We start from the raw sequence: 17,817 nt of genomic DNA, 5'->3' as shown, positions 1-17,817 counted from the left end.
AGTTGAGCTTAACAAGTCATGAACGCAAAACAAATACTCCTGTCCTCGTCAGCATGACATAAACATACGCTCGGAAATCTGTCACACCACCGCCGCTGCCTCCGCCCCTGCCATCTCTTCACTTGATTTCACCAAGGTGGTGACCTCTGTCTGCTGGGCTTGGCTGCCTGTCACTAATCTGTTCCTGCCGTTTGAGCAGGGGAAGGCACTCCCAGCCCTGCCACAGATATGCGCATGGCTCCAGCCTCCTGTAGGGCTGGCGTGCCTGCAGAGACACCCTTCTGCTTCCTTCCATGACATTAGACCCGTCAAAAGCAATTTTTAGTTTTTAAAAATGTATATATGCTGACAGATCTTTATATCTGCCAAAAATAAATATTCATGTCTAAACCACTATGTGCATTTTTTTTCTGTTGTTTACAAGGCAAGCACCATTATGCTGTCAACTCTAATAGCTGCAACAAATAAAGAAGTGCATCCTTTTCGCAGTGTCCAAACAATTGGAGAAGTGCTGCGCTGTCACCTGCACTGCCTCAATAATTTGCTCCTACTCTGCATCAAAGATGACTGAATGCCCTCCAGCCCTGGTTTGAGGTTCAGTCTAAACGGATGAAAAACACCAGCAAATTATTCACATGTTTTTTTATGATTCTGCATCGTAACAGATCAATAAAAAGAGAATGTGGAAGAATGATATGGACATCAGGAATATTACAGCTGATTCCACTGCGTCTGATGATTTTCACACAGGTCAGCAAAGCAAGCCTGTCTGAGGATATTTTTTTAACTATTTTTGTTTCAACATGTTGATGATTAGAATACAATCTATATGATATAAACTCAGAGATAATAACAATAATAATAGTAAGAACACATTTTTGAAAAGGAGAAGGCAGGAGCAGAAGATAATACTATAATTTAATTATGATTATAGTTTAAAAATCACATTAGTTTTTAGCCTTTTCAGTCTAAATAATAGCAATTATAATAGTAACAGTAACATTTACACATATCACTACCCATGTTTACTATTACAATCTTTGGCCAATATTCGTAATGTCCACATAATCATCTTTATAGATGCTAGTATTTATCATATTTTCTTGTGTTTTCCTATACCATATGCTTGTTTTTACATTGTTATTGTTCAAACCGCAGACACATTTTTATTGCACACACAGACACAAAAAATCCCCTAATGTTGGTTCACATTATTGGTAATTGAAAAATTCCAGCTCCTCTTAAACTTTGGCAATTTTAGCCATACGACAACTAATTTCTGGATGTAATTTGGCAATTAATAGTTATGTACAGACTTGTGCTACACGTATTTTTTTTCCCAGACAACCCCCCGTGCCCCCTGCCTTTGCTACCAAACTGCATTCCGTGGGCTTAGCACTATCATGTGTGTCCAACTCAAAATAGAGTGCGTTCCGGTAAATCACTCAAAAGTAACACCACAAATGATCAGCATGAGAGGGATTAGTGGGAAAACGCATTGCTGTTTGCTGTGTTGTGATTTTTTGGATTCCTTGCTTAATATGGATGCTGTTTTGTGCTGCTCCTCTCTGGAGGCCTGCATGTCCCCAACCTGTCTGCAGCCATTGTGGCCAGAGTTCACTGCAGGTCACATCTACATTCATTAAGAAACTGCATGTCTGTGTGGTTATTGCTTAAAACCACAAGAGTAGAACAAAAGTAGCTGATATGTCTTGTTGGTTTATTTTGACCCTGAGGGTGAGTCATGGTGTTTTTGCTGTTTTTGTTTTTTTTTGTTTAGTTTTTGTTTATTTAAACATCAAATTTGTAAAAAAAAAAAAAAAAAAGAATCTGTTTTTGCTGTTTTTAAATTCTTATCATTTTCCCTGTTTTTCTAGTTTTTGAACGTTTATTTTTCACTTAGTGAAATCAAAAGTTTTATTTTGATAAATGGAAAAATTGTGATTTTAAATAAACCGTCATATGTTGACTCTTATTCTCGGGTTTGAGGATGTAACTGTGATAGTTGTCTGGCTAAACATGAAAAATGTTTAGGTGGGACTAAAAATTAAAACAAAATCCTTAAAACTGTGTTCCCTTTGTGCCGTGGAGATGTATAAAAAATCTTCATGACAAATAAAATGTTAAAAAGCTATTGTATTTAGGGAAATGGGGAAAACAAAAACATATCATGTAATATTCTTAACAAAGAGATGGACTTAAAAACATTGATTAATCAAATAAATTGTTACTTTAATAAATGCAATAATAAAATGTTAAATAGATGAATCAATTGAATTTGATGTATTTCTGTTGGTAAACAAGTTCAACTATTGTTTACTTTAAATAGCTATTTATATGAAAACTGTTATTCTTTCCCAAAATCCAAAAAAGGTTGGTTTAAGAATAAAAGTTTGGCCAATACATCAATATTTGATGAACTTCTGTTGAGTCTGGAATCAACTCAAATTTGCCAACTAATCAAATGAATTCAGTTTTTGGGCAGAAACACCAAATTTTAACGATTGAAGAGTCAGTTAGTTTACAGTATTGCAACAAAAATCTTTCCTGATGGCATATCTAACCTGTCCTGTATGGCCTTTTTTGTGACAGATGTTTGAATGTGCATTAGTTTGTTGACATGAGCAGCTCTACATACTCAGACATTAATATTACTTGCTTCCTCATGCACAAAATCAGACTTTTCCTCAGTCTAAGATCTGACAGCACTCTAACCTGCCAAGTCTGCTGCCATGGCACCGACACTCCAAGCCCTCGAACTGACACAACTCTTAGGGAAGATGTGAGGCTGTGCATTACTGTAATACTGGCACGTTTTGCCAAAAACACACACAAGCCATAATGAGGAAATCATGGACAGCACTTTTTGATGCGTGTGCCGGACACTTTGGGCTCCAGTCAGATATCAAGTGATCATGTCGAGGTCAAAGTGGCATTTATCTCATGCAACACAGATCAACAAGACATGATGTTTCCCATGTAAGACTGATAATATCCCACCTGCTACTATAAGCTAGTAAGAATAAGGATTTCACAATTATACGCGTTTATAAAATAATGTAATAATTGTTGGTTTCATTTTCTTTCATCTACTAATTTGAAGACCTTGAACCAAAGGTTGAAACAAATAAGGACATTTTTTTTATTCTTTTATGCAAAAGGGTATGTATATAAAAATATAAATTATGTATTTTTTTCCCTCAGAAGAACAAAGGTATTTGTCCATACACCCTTGTATTTTTGAGTAATTTATGATTTGGTCTAAGTTGTCTGAGTAACAGATCGTTGACCTGGAACTTCCATCTGGATTGAGTTCCAGCACATGTGCTCAAATACAATCCATATTTTCCACCTGCAACTTCCATAAAGGTCAAGCGCTCAAGTTCACACACATAAAGTTGTGTAAACTTCAAAAAAGACAAATCTCCTTTGGAGATTAATCTCCACGGCCCATTTCTCCTTTCCTTGTTTCTGAGTGCTGAAAGATGAAAGCTTCCATCATCCTGTTATACATCACAGCTGGAAAAATGAAGTCTTCCAGCTGCTGAAAAAAAAAACTAGGAGCTTTGACAGAATAAGAAGCCCATTCATAAAAGATCATTTAGCTTTTTTCCTTCTCACAATGTATGGGTTTTTATTTTCAAACTGATGTTAAAATAAAAAAATCTAAATGTAAATCAAATCAAAATGAAGAGAGGTGAGTGTGACTGTTATACTTCATTACAAAAAAAGACAATTAAGCTGTAACAAATGAGGGTCCATCACCTGGGAGTTTCCAGGACTCCCCACTGATCGCCCTGCTTCACCTGGCAACACGCTTGGTAACTGACTCCATTCATATATCAACACAGCTGGACTGGGTGTTTATTATTTCAACACAGCAAGGGAGTGACAGTGGGAGAAAGCAACAGAGGGAAAGATGGCATGGCGGCGGGAGTCATGGAGGGGGGTTGAGGTTGGCATAAGAAGAAAGGAGAGCCGAGGTGGGAGGGTGCGTAAGAAAAAAAGGAAGATGGGCGCTTTGTGGTGCTAAAGGAGGAGACTATGTGAAGCAGTCAATGTGTTTATGAGCATTTTTCTTTAAACAGATTTATAGAAAAGACGGAGGAACTTCACAGGTGTCTAAAAGAAGACAAACTTCGAAAGTGGGTGACAATGAGGAGGTAGCATTACAGAGAAGGTGTCAGAGAAGAAAACATGAGATGTTGCTGGTTTGGCTGGCACCCTCTCAGCTTCTTCGCCCCTCCCATCACCCATTCTCCCCCTCTATGCCTCTATTCCCTCTCGCTTGCCCTCGCATTGCTGTTGATTAATGTGGGATGACTCTGAGCTCCAAACAGAGGTCCTTTTCAGGGCTGTCACACTGGGGAGATGGAGAGGCAAACTGTGGCCAAGGTGGATTTAGCCACAAACACACACACACACACACACACTCAGCAGGTTTGACCAAGCAGCCTGGAAGAGCACCGCGGGCCATCAAAGGCCTGGGATCTGCCCAGAGTCTGCCGGCCTGCCAGCAGAAAGGTTTGTGCGTGTGTGATGCCTCTCTTACGGGTGTGCATGATTCGACAAAAGGGGACACTTTTTTAACAGGTTCATGAAGTGCATGCTTTTGTAAGAAACTTAGGGAAAAAAAGATGTTAGCATTGGAACTAAATCCTATTTCAGCAGTGTCACATTTGTCACCCAAAGGGTTTTAGAGGACACAGGTATGCACACAGCAAAATGTGTGTTTTTAATCAAAATAACAGGTTTTGTGTTTCAGTTTTGTCATGTTTAGTCTGCTCACTATACATTTATTTAGCATATCTCTGTTTTTTACAGCACGCCCCTTTAACTCCAGCAGTCTAGCAGCAATATCAGTGCTGTAAAAGCTCAAACAAATCTCCAATCTGTATCCAGAGGCGCTGTAAAAACTAACCACCCCTGATAAATGCAGCAGCATAAATTCCACTTTCCCTGCCCTGCAGGACGAGTCTGTGAATTGAAAGATGTCCACTCTGTGTGCTTAGCATGCTGAACCACAAAAACCAACGGAGCAGAAATGTCTTGCTACTCTGATAAACAGATCTAGTGGACCAAAGCAGGAGAGTGTTCCCCACAGGCTACACAGATAGCATCTATGTGTGCTGTTGCTGTCGCATCACATCCTAACAAAGCAAACAATAACGTTTGTCAGCACGGAGCTGCTGCACAATCCCCTCTGTCCTTCTGCTCCTCTGACTGAGCGTTCTCCTGTTCATTTTATTCTCGACAAACTATTCATGGTTTATTCCTGAGGAAAAACAAATTTAGGACAAAGTTACATCAACTGTTGGTTAAATTCAGAATTAACTTTGACATTTGTTTTTATAGTAGCTGTAGACTTAATCATTTCACTCAGACAAATTGTGACAGTGGGTCCCCACAGTTGTTATTTTTTTTTTTTATATCTTATTTTGGGGAAATAAAGTCACAAGCGCAGATTAACATGGCACATTTAGGCACATCCTAATTTTTGTAGGGGAAACTAATCAGAGATTCACTCCGCTCTCATCCTTGTCTTTGTGTGTGTTTGGGGGGAGTCCTAAACCGTTTTTATATCCGCTGCACCGCAAGGATCCGAAACAAATCAGATCCCACAAAACTGAAAAGAGGAGCTGTGATTGAAATATAAAAAGACATGAACCGCAAAACTATAGTAAAAAACATTTCCAACTTAACAATAATATATTTGCAGAGAAGCTTCTTACCGAACTTTGAACAAAGTCAGAAATCAACAGGTGTGTATGTTTTTTTGTAAAAAAAAAATTAAAAACTAACACTTATAACCTAATAACCACGTTAATGTTGTTGTTAAAAGCTGAGAAATCTCTACAACTGTTTAGCACCTGAGTTACACCTTATCAACATTTTACAACTATCCTGCCAAAACAGAGGTTCACAGGGTCATGCACTTGGTTGGTCTGCATGTCTATTTTCATCTTTTCAAGGACTCCTGCTCTAAAGTGACTGTCATTCTCATAATGACAACAGTCGTAAAAAATGAAACTCAAACGTATTACCTCCAAACAACGTGTAGAATATATTTAATGTATTATTATTATTATGCCATCCATCTGTGTTGGTCATTTGTTTTTTCCTTTAAAGACCCAGGGTTCCCAATGATCTATTAATTGTGATGATGCAATTTTTAGCCAAAATCAGAAAACCTGTGTCGGGCAATAATTCATTAGAAATTCAACTCTGAGTTTTGGGTGAGATTGTTGGTGCACAGCAACCCCACCACCCGTTGCTGAGAGCTCTCTGTTTACTTGCTGTCCTGCTGGCTTACAGCCCCTCACACTCCCAACCTAATATTACTTCTACAAAAAAGGCTGATTTACAACAATTCGAATAAAGAAATACTCAGAAATTCAGTTCTGACCTTAAATTTCTTAGTCATCCAAAATCAAAAAAATGGCACAAGTACATGTTAAAAACACCAAAAACACTATTTTCATCATAGTGGATTTTAAACCAAATATTTTCTCTTCTAATAATTTACTGTTTGTCTACCTTTTCTTCGCCAAATCATCTTCTTTGTCCTCCTTTTCTATGCCAATAACAATAAAAAGCATTGTTTCTTCACACAGTTTCCCTTTTCTGAAGAAACCCTGAAATATTAAAGGAACACCTGGGAGAATATGACCAAGGAAGAGCTCCTAGGACATGGTTGAATAGGATTTCAGGACTGTGCCCTTGCCTGCATTTCACAGTTGTAGGAAAGAATGCAGGTTGTTGGGCTTCTGTGCTTCTAAACTCAGTGTGTCAACCCAGGAATACAGCTTTAGGAGGAGTCCTGCTGATTTTTGAGACTCATCCATCTACATTCACGCAGCTTTAGTTTGCCTTCTCTAAACTCACACAGCTGGAGTCCAAAAATACCTTCAAGTGTCTTGGAGCATGGCAGAGTAAGAAAGGCAGGGAGGGGAGGATTCTTGAAGGGTAATATATCTACAGTGTGCATGTCAAATGCCTGTCATCAAGGTGTTTGAGCTCTTGAATTTGGGTGCCTGCTTACCTTGTAGGTCCGACAGGAGGGGTTGAAAGCGTTTGTTCCGCACACAAACAAGGTGTCTTCATTTTGCTGCAGGAGGACTTTGATGAAGTTGTGACACTCATCCTTTTTTTAAAAGAAAAAAAAAAGATGTCTGCAGTGACATTTGTGTCTTTTAATTTTTTACACATGAGGTTTAAGAAAAAGAAGGGTTTTCTTCGCCTGTTTTGAAGCACAGCTGGTACAAGAGCATTATTCATAAATCAGGGCATTTTGTGTTCAGGAACAATCTAAGAATGTGTGAGAAGTAATCATGAAGCATATTTATAAGTTAATGTATCTTTTTCAATTTAGTAAATATAAACATGTGTTCCAATAAGTACACGAACAAAGCTTACATAAACTCTAAGGGTGTTTTATTGCATTTTTCCAAATGTGTGCACATTGTGTTAGAGATAGCAGAAACATTGCAAGCTCTTAATTTAATTTTCATTTGATAAAGCGAGACTGACTTTGGAGGTGTTTGGTGGAGCATGAGGTGACATTTGTTCTATTATTGAAGTTAGGGTGTAAGAGCAGATAGGAGGTGTTTGAGTCTGTGTGTTGCTTTCTCTACCTTGTGTTTCCCTTTCATTCTGCAGGTGTCCACATCTGCCTGTCTGGACTTCCATGTCATTTTCTGTAAAGAAGAGATGGACACAAAAAAATGCCAATTAAAATAAGGAAAGATGCCAAAAAGAGAGAGCCACTAAACAAAACATTAAAGGACTTTTCATTTTTTTACCCCAAAATACAAACTGAAAATTCTCCAAAATCTACTTAATCTTTTTCCTTTAAGAGGTTTAATTATTTAAGCTTTACTAGCTTAAAAAGACAAATATTTTACTTTTAAGTCAACTATATCTTTTTAAGTTCTCAAGTTACCACTAATTTTGCACAAAGGACAGCTGATGGTTTCTTTCATGTTTTCAAAAAAAATGAGAACATTGCCGATGACATCTTTATTATTCCCATTCTGTTTCTATGTAGTGCTTAAAAAGAAGTATAACTTGAAGGAACAACATTTGGATCATATGAAATAACTGATAAACAAACATTTCTTCCGATTTTAGTTTTTTTTTATGACAAAGAATTTTTTTGTATTTAGAGGTGATCTTTTCATCAGAACACCTTTGATAGCCTTGAACTTTACGTTTGTTTCATGTCTTAAAATGTGATGAATAATAAACCAAACATAGAAGTAACTTGAATGCAGATGCAGATATAAAGCTTGTATTTGGAACACAGTTTTTTAAAGTCACATGGATTATTTAAAATACTTAATTGTTTGTTCATTTTCTCAACAAAACACTGACTGCGAGTACACTTTTACTAAAGAAGTGCAGTTATGAATGAGGCTTGATAACAGGCCGAATAAAAAAAAACAACCCTGAAACTCCTTTAAAAGAGGGAAAAAGCAGCTCTATGCAGTTCAATAACTTATCAATGCGTTGATCAATAGCCATTATCCACTACACAATCATCCCTGATTGTCCTCATGGAGCACCTGTGTGTCATGAGCTAAGGATCAGCTTACCTCCTTCAACATGTCAGTCAAAGAGGAGAAACATGACACTGACCTCTGGAGCAGAACCAGAGAGGAGTCTGCCCAGGGACGGGTCCTACCCCAACCTACACTTATCAATCATTGCTAAGCCTCGCACACACATCTAGGCTCCTGCACCAATCTGGCCCCCTCCTTGTGTGGTCTGGGGGTCAGTGTGGAGCCACAGGTCCAGACTGCTGCGTAACCACTGCTGTTGTTCAACATGTTTAGAGCTCAACCACTGATTAAAGACCTCAGTCATCAATCAATCTGTGCCTCTCACACCAGCCTTTCATCTACAGCCCGCTCTCATTAAGACCCACTCTCTGGGCTTTGACATTGAAGTGGATGAAGTGGGCAGGGAAGTGTTGTGGGGAGGGGGGAGGTTTGGTTGCAATAAGGACAAATGATGCCACACAAGGCTGGGTATAATAAAGTAGAGTGGGGTTTTGACACTTTCTCATAATCTGAATCTAAGCAGGGGTCATTATCCTCTCCCCACTTCTGCTATCCTTTTTTATTTCCCCCTCCCTGCCTCAAATTCCTCTTCTTATCCATCCATCCCGTCTTTCAGCTTCCGCTTCATATCCATAAGACCTTTCGCTGTCCCACGGAGGAGTGTGGATGAAGCAGGCAGTTTGATAACTGATTGATTGGATAATCATCTTAATGGGGGCAAGCACGGAGGGCTGACACCAGCGAGCAGGTGCGTGCGTACTAACAGGCACGTGGATGCAAACATGTAAACACACAGAAACAGAGATATTTGGGGTCACTCAATGAGTCTGACATCCCACTCACCTTATTGAAAAAGATCTCGTCACTGTGAGCAGTGTCCGTATCCACAGTGTAGATGTGATCCCTGCAAGAGATGAAAGGAAGGCAAAAGAGACAGAAAATATAAGAGGTCAGACAGCAGCACTAAAAAAAATGAAAAAAGATTAAAAATCAACCAATAATCCAACCATGTTTCCCCCTGCTTCTATATTTTGCCCTGGAGGCTACATCAGAAAATGGAGCTTTGAATAAACGTTGTTTAAACTTCAAAAATGACAATAAACAAAAGGAGGTCAGAAGTATTTGCTCTGCTAGACAGAAACAGTCAACAAAGGTTTAGAGCACTGTGGCACAGGCCTGGCGACAAAAGCCCCTTTGTCCCTCAAAAAGGTCCTGATAGGGGGTTGGGGAGGGGGGGAGGTTGAGGCGAGAGGTGCCAAGTCACTCAGAGCTGTTCGGGTCAATTAAGTCTTGTGTTTGAGCCACAGGAAATCTATACTAACACTCATTACAGCTCAGACAAGAAGACTTATGTGTGCTGGCCTGGAAATATACAGGCGTCTCCTGTATTACGCAGACCAGCCATAAAAGCCCCAGCAGGGCATATGGAAGACATAAAACGCAAAAGGGTTAACTAGATCTCAGACAGATGGACCGGCTGGTTAAACATGCATGTCGCCACTAACCATGAAAAGTTATTGTGCAGACAACTAGAGGGTGTGGAGGTGGTGTGAACGGAAGTCATAGAAAGAAAGGCTGACTTGTCTTGTTTGAAGTGAGAATCAAAAGTGACCAAACGGTGCTCTAATTTGGTGTAGATTAGCTGCCGAGTGTGGTTCTAATCAAAGTGTGTGCAACAGTGGCATCGTCAGAACCCAGGATTAATTACGTTCCAGCTCCCTAACCTGGGCTCAGTCTACCAGCATGCCTCATTCTCTCATTAACCAAATCTAATAAAGTCTTTGGCGAAAGAGGCACCTTGAAATGAATCCACTTATATTGCTGTCCTGGGGGGCCGCTGCCATGTCCTCAAGGACAAAACCCTGTTACTTGTTTGTAAACTGCCACAAAGCTCATCCAGAAGAAATCACCTTTTGATGAATAAAGGAGTTCTGCTTTCTTCACAGATAAAGAGAAATTTCAGAATAAATTGTGGGTAAAATTTGTTTAGGAATTGGATTTTTGTCTTTACAATAAAATGAAATATTTCTGACAGACACTCACAGACACTGATTTACCAAAAGCTGACACTAGTGCTGTAAGCTTCTTCTCTTTTCAAAAGAAAAACAAAAAAATGTTGGTTCTAGACAGACAGACACACAGACAGACAGACATTGCCATGAAATATATTAAATAAAGTTATTTAACTACTCAGATTATTTTTGTTCTTACATTTTTCTAGACCAGGTGGATAAAGGTGGAAAGATTTCATGCAATCCATGGACACCAGTGAGGTTCACAAATCACTGAAGAAAAAAGGCTCAGCGCACTGTCTAGTGGGTCTAGATGACCCAACTCCCAATGTTAAAGTGTCTAAGATAGCACAAGGGTTACACTCCCATATTTTTCTTTAGAGAACATTTGCCCTTTTTAAAGCATCAGACAAATTAATCTGGAGTTTCCATCTCTGAAAGACAACTAATGCAGCTTCAAGCTGAACTTTGTGGTTGATCAAAAACAGATGGGAAGTCTGGATAAATCCACTCTAAACTACGCTGCGAAGCAACACACTATAAATTCTAGAAAAGCTGCTGTAAAAAACGCTTTTTTTTGCAAAGTTGTTAGGTTTCGCAGATTGGCACCCTTTTTAACTTATGAGGTCCAAAACAAAGTGGCAATTTCTTTTTTTAGTTTAAGAGTGACTAGTCAGTTCCAACTCTAAATTACATGTTTAAAAGCAAGTAAATATTTTTTGTTTTCATCCTGAAAGTTAGCATGGAGATTTTTTAAAGTAAGTGTCTTTCTTGGAGACTTTATGAAGACTTTTCTTTAAAAGTAAAATAATAAGAACTTTTCAACTATTCTCAACTACCACTACTTTTAGACTTTATTTCCTAAATTATTTCTACGATTTTTTTGTCATCTTGGATTTATTTTCTTTAATTATTTCATCAAATAGTTCTAAATTACAAGAAATGTAGGATAATTTTTTAAAAACCAGCGAAAGAAAAGCTGTAAAACGTGTTCTAAAAGCACTTTTAAACTGAAACTAAAAAAAAAAAAGACGAAACTAAATCAAAAGCTATTAAATTAAAGGATTACTTGATGGAGTTAGTGCAATCCCCTGGGTTATTCCAGTGCCTGCAATCCTAAAACCACTCATGAGAAATCCGTAATTGGCTGCTTCATGATTTTCAACAGTAACTTTCCCTGCTCCTCTTTTGTGGGGCTGACGGCGTCCTTGAAGGGCAAGGTCCTCCAGCTGCAGGGTTTTTGGTTCCAGCAGAGATTAGAGGGAGGCGAGCCGTGAGGCGTCCCTCAAACATCCTGACAGGGGATGGAGAAGGACAATAGGGTGGCTGTGTCTGTGTCAACAGCAGCTCCCCAAACACATCCATGTGTAGCAACGGCTGCCCCCCCAGCACCCCTCTGGTTTTACCCCAGCGTGACCACACAGCCTCTCTTAGCACTGCAGCTGAACTCATATTGTTGCACATTCTCTTCCTTTGCCTGTTTAAGATAGTTTAACTTGACCAACATAAAAAAAAGATAAAAGAAAAAGTAACATTTTACAAAAATAGGAACCTCTAAAATGTAAACTATGTTGCCTCCAACTTAAAAGTACACTTATGTGAAAAATAATATTGTATAGTTTTGCTTCAAAAACACATTAAACAATCATGTATTGTATAAAACACTGAGCAGACATTTAACCAAGCTGCAAAAAAGGGACATTTCTGCTGGGCTGTGAAAATGTTTTAATGGTGTGAACAGTGCTTTGTTCTGCTGACCAGTGGATTCAAAGTGAAAAAAGGGATTTCCTCTTGAGCACAACCAAAACTGAGCAACGTGCTGCGAGTGAACCCTGCACAGTTTAAAAAATGCCAAATGTTAGTCTGAAGACTTAATTTCTTGTGACAGCCTGTTTTTATGCATATTCAACATTCCTTGGAACATTCCAAAAGTGGAGGTTTTGATGGTTTTCCTGTGTGTAATTAGAACAAATGTCACTGACCTGTGCAATTTTTTGGCTTGGTTTGATTTTTATCTCCTCTTACTATTTTAATTCTGTGAAAATCTTACTTTGAATCAAGGAATTTTAATCTCACAAGAAGTCAAGTCTTTTTTTTTTGTTTTGTACCAACTTTAAAAGAAACTCTAAAATATAAACGGACGATTGGCACATTTATTCTTAACGCTTTCAGACATGGATGGTGCTTCACACCTTTTCTTACTATAGGGGTGCTGTGACTCCAGCTGAGTTTGTTAGAACTGCAAGTGTCTCATACTTTGGTTGGATATAGCGATGGTCCTAAACAGCTGGAATGAGACTGGTAATGAGCTAAAGGTTTGGTTAAAGCAAAGGAGAAGTTTGCAAGACTGTTTTATCCTCCCTTATGGACAATTACCAGAATACATGTTTGTTCACCTTTCAGCATATCCAATCAGGGGTCGCTAAGGTGAATCAGCTTCCACTGATTCACACATGTGGTTTGGCAGAGATTTGTTTTAATGGCCGAAGCCCTTCCTGACACAATCCTGTTGTTTTTTTCAGGCTAGGGACCGGCACAGGGAGGACCCAGAATTGGGCCCCCTTGAGGCTAGAAAGTTAGGCAATAAGATAAAGGGTCTTGCTCAAGGACCCACACTGGATGAAGCTCACTGCGGCCCATGGGAAATGAACCCTGGTTTGCCATGCCCAAGTCCAACACGCAGCCAACTATGCCATCCAGCCGCTTAGGTACCAGAATACATGAATGTAAAACTCTGCGCTAAAAAAAAACATTTCAAAACATAAGCGAAGCTGAGAACACTGAAAGGGCAACCTATAGGGCACACCGCTTATGATTATCAATGAATGGTCTATTTTGGAACTTATCTCATATATAAGGTATAAGGCGGGTCAGGTGAGCCAAAAGAGCCTACCTTGTTTGCAACACAGAAAAAAACAGACTGATAATGTGCTAACACCCAATCTTGTTGGTAACAAAGAAAAACAAAAGTCCAACAAAAACACCTTGTTTGCAGCTTGGAAAAAAATAGACTTTTGACAGAGAGCTGGGTATCTCTCAAAATTGCTTCGACGTCAGTAAACGCAACCAGATTTAATCCACATATAAGGCGCTCCGGTCCCTAAAATATGGCACACCGTCTTTTTTTTTTTTTTTTAATTAAGGCTTTTAAGTGCGCCTTATTGTGTGAAAATATGGTAGTTACCTGAATTTATATGCACTTTGGTTTTGTTAGCTTCTTTTTTGTTAAGTTATCATGGGTATTAGAGAAATTTCCATTCGAAGGAAATGCGAATTGCATACATTTGATGAGCTAAACTGCAACACAAGTGTGCATGAGTGGTACTTCACCAAAGGGTGACATCTGTACTTCAGCAGGCCTCTGAATGAGTGCACCTTGCTATTTTAGATTTGTGTCACATCGCCAAGGTCAATTTCAGTTCAGCCAGGATGTTAAATATCTCCAGGCCTTTCAGATTTTATTAAATCAAATATGTCTGTGAGCCGGTGGTACACTGCTGATGCAAGAAACATAAAGATCAAGAGGCTCCGGTGCCCAAGAGGAAATCTGAAAACACAGGAATTTCTGCAGAAAATGAAATGACAGAGCCCATTGACACAGAGTAAGTGCAGAACATTGGGTTTCAATGTGAATCACTTGGCGTAGGCTTTACATTTCCCAAAACTCTGTGACAAATATGAGTGAGTATGGTGGAAAGTATGCAAATGTTCAGTTCGCCACAAACATGGAGGCAGTGTGAAAGAAGGGAAAGTATTAAGACAAGACAGCAAAACAGCTGGGCATGGGCCGTGGTGTCAAATCTGTGCTGGCAGAGTGACATAGAGGTTCTGAATATGAAAACACAGGCTCTTTGTGAGGAAGAATGTCGTTTTCACAACGACACATTCCTTCGAGGGTGACTGCAGGCCAGACTGGTCCATCTGCCAGGTCTTTGTCAAACTATCTCTCAATTCAGCCGCAGAAAGGAGGAGAATATGATTAACATGCATCCCACACCTTAAGCCACCATCCCACTTTTATGCAAACGAAATGCCTGCACGTCCACCCTCCTCTCCATCTCCCACTCTCATCCCCCTTCTTCCCCCATATTCCTGTCTCTTCATAACCGGATCATGGGTGGTAAAGGAGAGCCCATTGTGCATTGTTTTGGCTCTCATTGGTTCAAATACTCTTTACAAAGTGGATGGGAGGGGACTGGAGAAGCCAGCAACCACCTTTGGGGCTGTTGAAGGGAGTTGTTGAAGTTCTGAATGAGCTGAGGGCACGGAGAGGCCCTCAGTGATGAGGTGCCATGAAATGCGACAAGCCAGGGTTCACCCACCCCCAAGCCGAGGCAGGTTGTTCTTTTTGAAGGTTAAGATTCTCATTATGGGTTTTTACATTCTCCACTCAGTTGTCTTTGTGTGCACATTTTTGTGTGAGGTTGCTTGGATAGGGTGAGGGGCATGTTGTGAGCATGCAATTGTGCAAGCATGAAAAATAACTGCATAAAAGACGTGACATTCTTTTTGTTTTGTGTCAAAGTACTGCCCAAATTTTCCCACAAGGAATTACTGCGTTCTCAACATGCAGTTTTTACTTTGAATCAATCATTTGCAGTCTTATTTCATCATCTATGTCAGCCGAAAGATTTTCTAGCTCACAGGAGAAAATGTTATATTCAAGATATTCATGGCATGCTGTAAAAGCAAAACCATTAATTGCAAAAATTGTCATTAGTCTGGTATGCAGCAGCATAAAAGATGTGCTTCGGAATTAAACATTTTCAGAAATGACCAGGCGTACCTCCGTTAACTTATTAAGTTACGGAATTGGTGGAAGACAGTGGTATGCATGGAAAATGTACTGATTCAAATGGTACTTTAGCACATTTTTGTACTTTAGAAGAGAAGACAGAATGTCAGTGTGGAGGTTTATGCAGAGAAGGACTTTTTGATTAGAAGCATTAACATCCCATGAGGTATTTTCCTGAATAATTTTGAAATCACGTCAATCTCAGCCAGTGTGTTTATCTTACCCTGTTGTTCCATAAGATCTTATTAAAATAAAACTTCTATATATAAAAGTTGATTGGTTAAGTGTTTTTTTTAAATCATTTATGTGTTAAATTTTTAAAACATAGTGCACTGTGTTTATTACTATTTTTTAAGCTATTTAAAATACATATTTTTAGGTTTAGGCATCAAAACAAACAGTTGTCTTACAAAGAAAATGGGTAAAGATTTAGGTTAAAATACTCTTAATTAGAATAAACATATATTAAAAGTTTCTGTGCTTTAAAAAAAAACATAATTACAGTCATTATACATGTCTTTACAGTCACAGATCTACTCATAATTTGATGTCTGAGTGCATGTTTAGCCAAATAAGAGAATTTAGTTGACGTTGTTGTAAAATTGGGTCCTAAACACCAGACAACATGACTGCTCTTGTTAACACGACACTTCACTTTTCAGGGTTTTTTTCAGTTTATTTAGCAATTTGTTGCTTTTTCAGGCTTAACGGATCACCCTTGTGGGGGGTTTTGACCAAACTTTCGTATGTCATGGTAAAATGACATTGTAGTTTTGTAAAAAGTTAAAAAGTCATTTTTTTAAAGCAACATTTGACTTTTTACCTCCTTTTAGCTAATTTAGACGGTCCTCTGTAGTAACACGTCAAACTGGTTAGCTACTGTGTACTCTGACTCCTTTCCTGCTGTAATATTACAATCACACAAATTGTACAAACAGAATTCATATGTTTTTATTAAAGGAGCTGCGGCAAACAGACAGATTGAACAAGCTGGAGGTGTTTAAAAAAAAAAAAAAAACTTGTCCTAATTTTCACTTTAGGCAATTGTTATTTCCGGAGCCATGAGCTTTGTTTCAGAGCATGAACATGGCTGTGTGTCGTTGATGCTGCGACTAGAGAGAGAAGAGGCAACTGTGTAATCCCAGTCATTAGTGGGCTTTAACAGGATTTGGTGGTGCTACAATAATGGAAACTCTAGTGGCCTCCAGTACGAGAACCAAAGAGACCCAACAGGGAGCAAGAGCGTCCACAGCGGCACAACTGTGTTAGTGGACTCAACTCAGAGAAGGTAATCTGGATTTTTGAGAGCCAGTGTTTGTCTCTGTGTGACTGCAAATGGTAGCCACAAATTTTGCTCCTTCAGTTACCGCTCTCTCACACCGATCATTCTGTCTGAGGTCTCTCTTTCGGTCATTCCATCACACACACACAGACACATTCTCTCTCTAATTCCCATGCTTCCCAGCCTCACAGAGGGGTGTAAACAAAGTGTGGTTGGTGTTACCATGGCAAAGACAGACTGCAGCCCAAGAATGGCGACAATGCCCTTCATGTGGAGAGACCCTTGGCGTGCATGCATATACAGTAACACATTAACGAATGCAGGCTCAGGCTCAGGTTGTCTCACTCAGCTCTTAAATAATACACTGACTTTTAAACTAAACTTCTAAATGAAACTAAAATTCATAATTTCTGTAATTTTGAGTCATATTTGTTAACTTTTTGACAATGTAGAGATTAAATATGATATCCAAGGCAATGTTTAGGGTTACATTTAACCTTTTGGTCAGAACTTATGTTCTGGTTCTTGCTTTCGTTTTTTAATTGCAAAACATTTTTTAAACTAATAAAAGACATTCAACCCCACTTCAAACTTCAAATGACTTCAAAACAGTCATTCTATGCACTTAAATGAATGACTACAGTTTATGATCACTAATCAAGAATTACTGATTCATGCTGTTTTGTATACTGTTAAATGAGGAGATTGAAGAAGCTTGGCATTCCCATTACAAAAAAAAAGGAGGGGAATGCTTCACCTTTCATTATTAATGACTGCTACACTGGCCTCAATCAAATGATTTTTTTTTGCAAACACTGTGAATATTCACTCTTTAAGGACCAGCTTTCTTCACACATACAACCCTGAGACACAAGCAGATATTTTCCACAAAAATCAAAATGATAAATCTGCCTCTGAGCTGCAATAAATTCCCTGTACATGCTGCACACTGCGTCCCCTCCCCGTGAAATATGGACCTCTGGGATGGGCTGAGTCCATCCCTCACTAAACAGTTTATTGCCCTTCTTAAACGTTACTTTGCTGCCGAACGGCTGAAGCTCACATGACGGAAGACAAGAATAAACCCCCAGACCTTAGATATGAAGAAGTTTTTATGGTTATCATCTGTACTCATATTTACTCTATGGGAAATGCATGACTGGTATC

General features: G+C 39.0%; 1 protein-coding gene across 15 annotated transcripts in view; it reads right to left on the bottom strand.

Moving 5' to 3' along the window:
- The window catches only part of sema6a (sema domain, transmembrane domain (TM), and cytoplasmic domain, (semaphorin) 6A), a 108,115-nt gene that overhangs the window by 41,196 nt on the left and 49,102 nt on the right, over positions 1-17,817 (bottom strand). For all 15 annotated transcript variants that reach the window (XM_023958294.2, XM_078953188.1, XM_078953191.1 and 12 more), the window contains 3 exons: positions 9,405-9,465; positions 7,635-7,697; positions 7,043-7,144 (listed from right to left, as the gene is read on the bottom strand). In XM_023958294.2, the coding sequence (XP_023814062.1) occupies positions 7,043-7,144; positions 7,635-7,697; positions 9,405-9,465 (226 nt within the window). The remainder of the gene's footprint in view (positions 1-7,042; positions 7,145-7,634; positions 7,698-9,404; positions 9,466-17,817) is intronic.

Source organism: Oryzias latipes, chromosome 9 (genome assembly GCF_053564925.1).
Source record: "Oryzias latipes strain Hd-rR chromosome 9, Olatipes_Hd-rR_3.1".
In the NCBI taxonomy this organism is placed as follows: domain Eukaryota; kingdom Metazoa; phylum Chordata; class Actinopteri; order Beloniformes; family Adrianichthyidae; genus Oryzias; species Oryzias latipes.
This window is presented reverse-complemented; position numbering and strand designations above follow the sequence as displayed.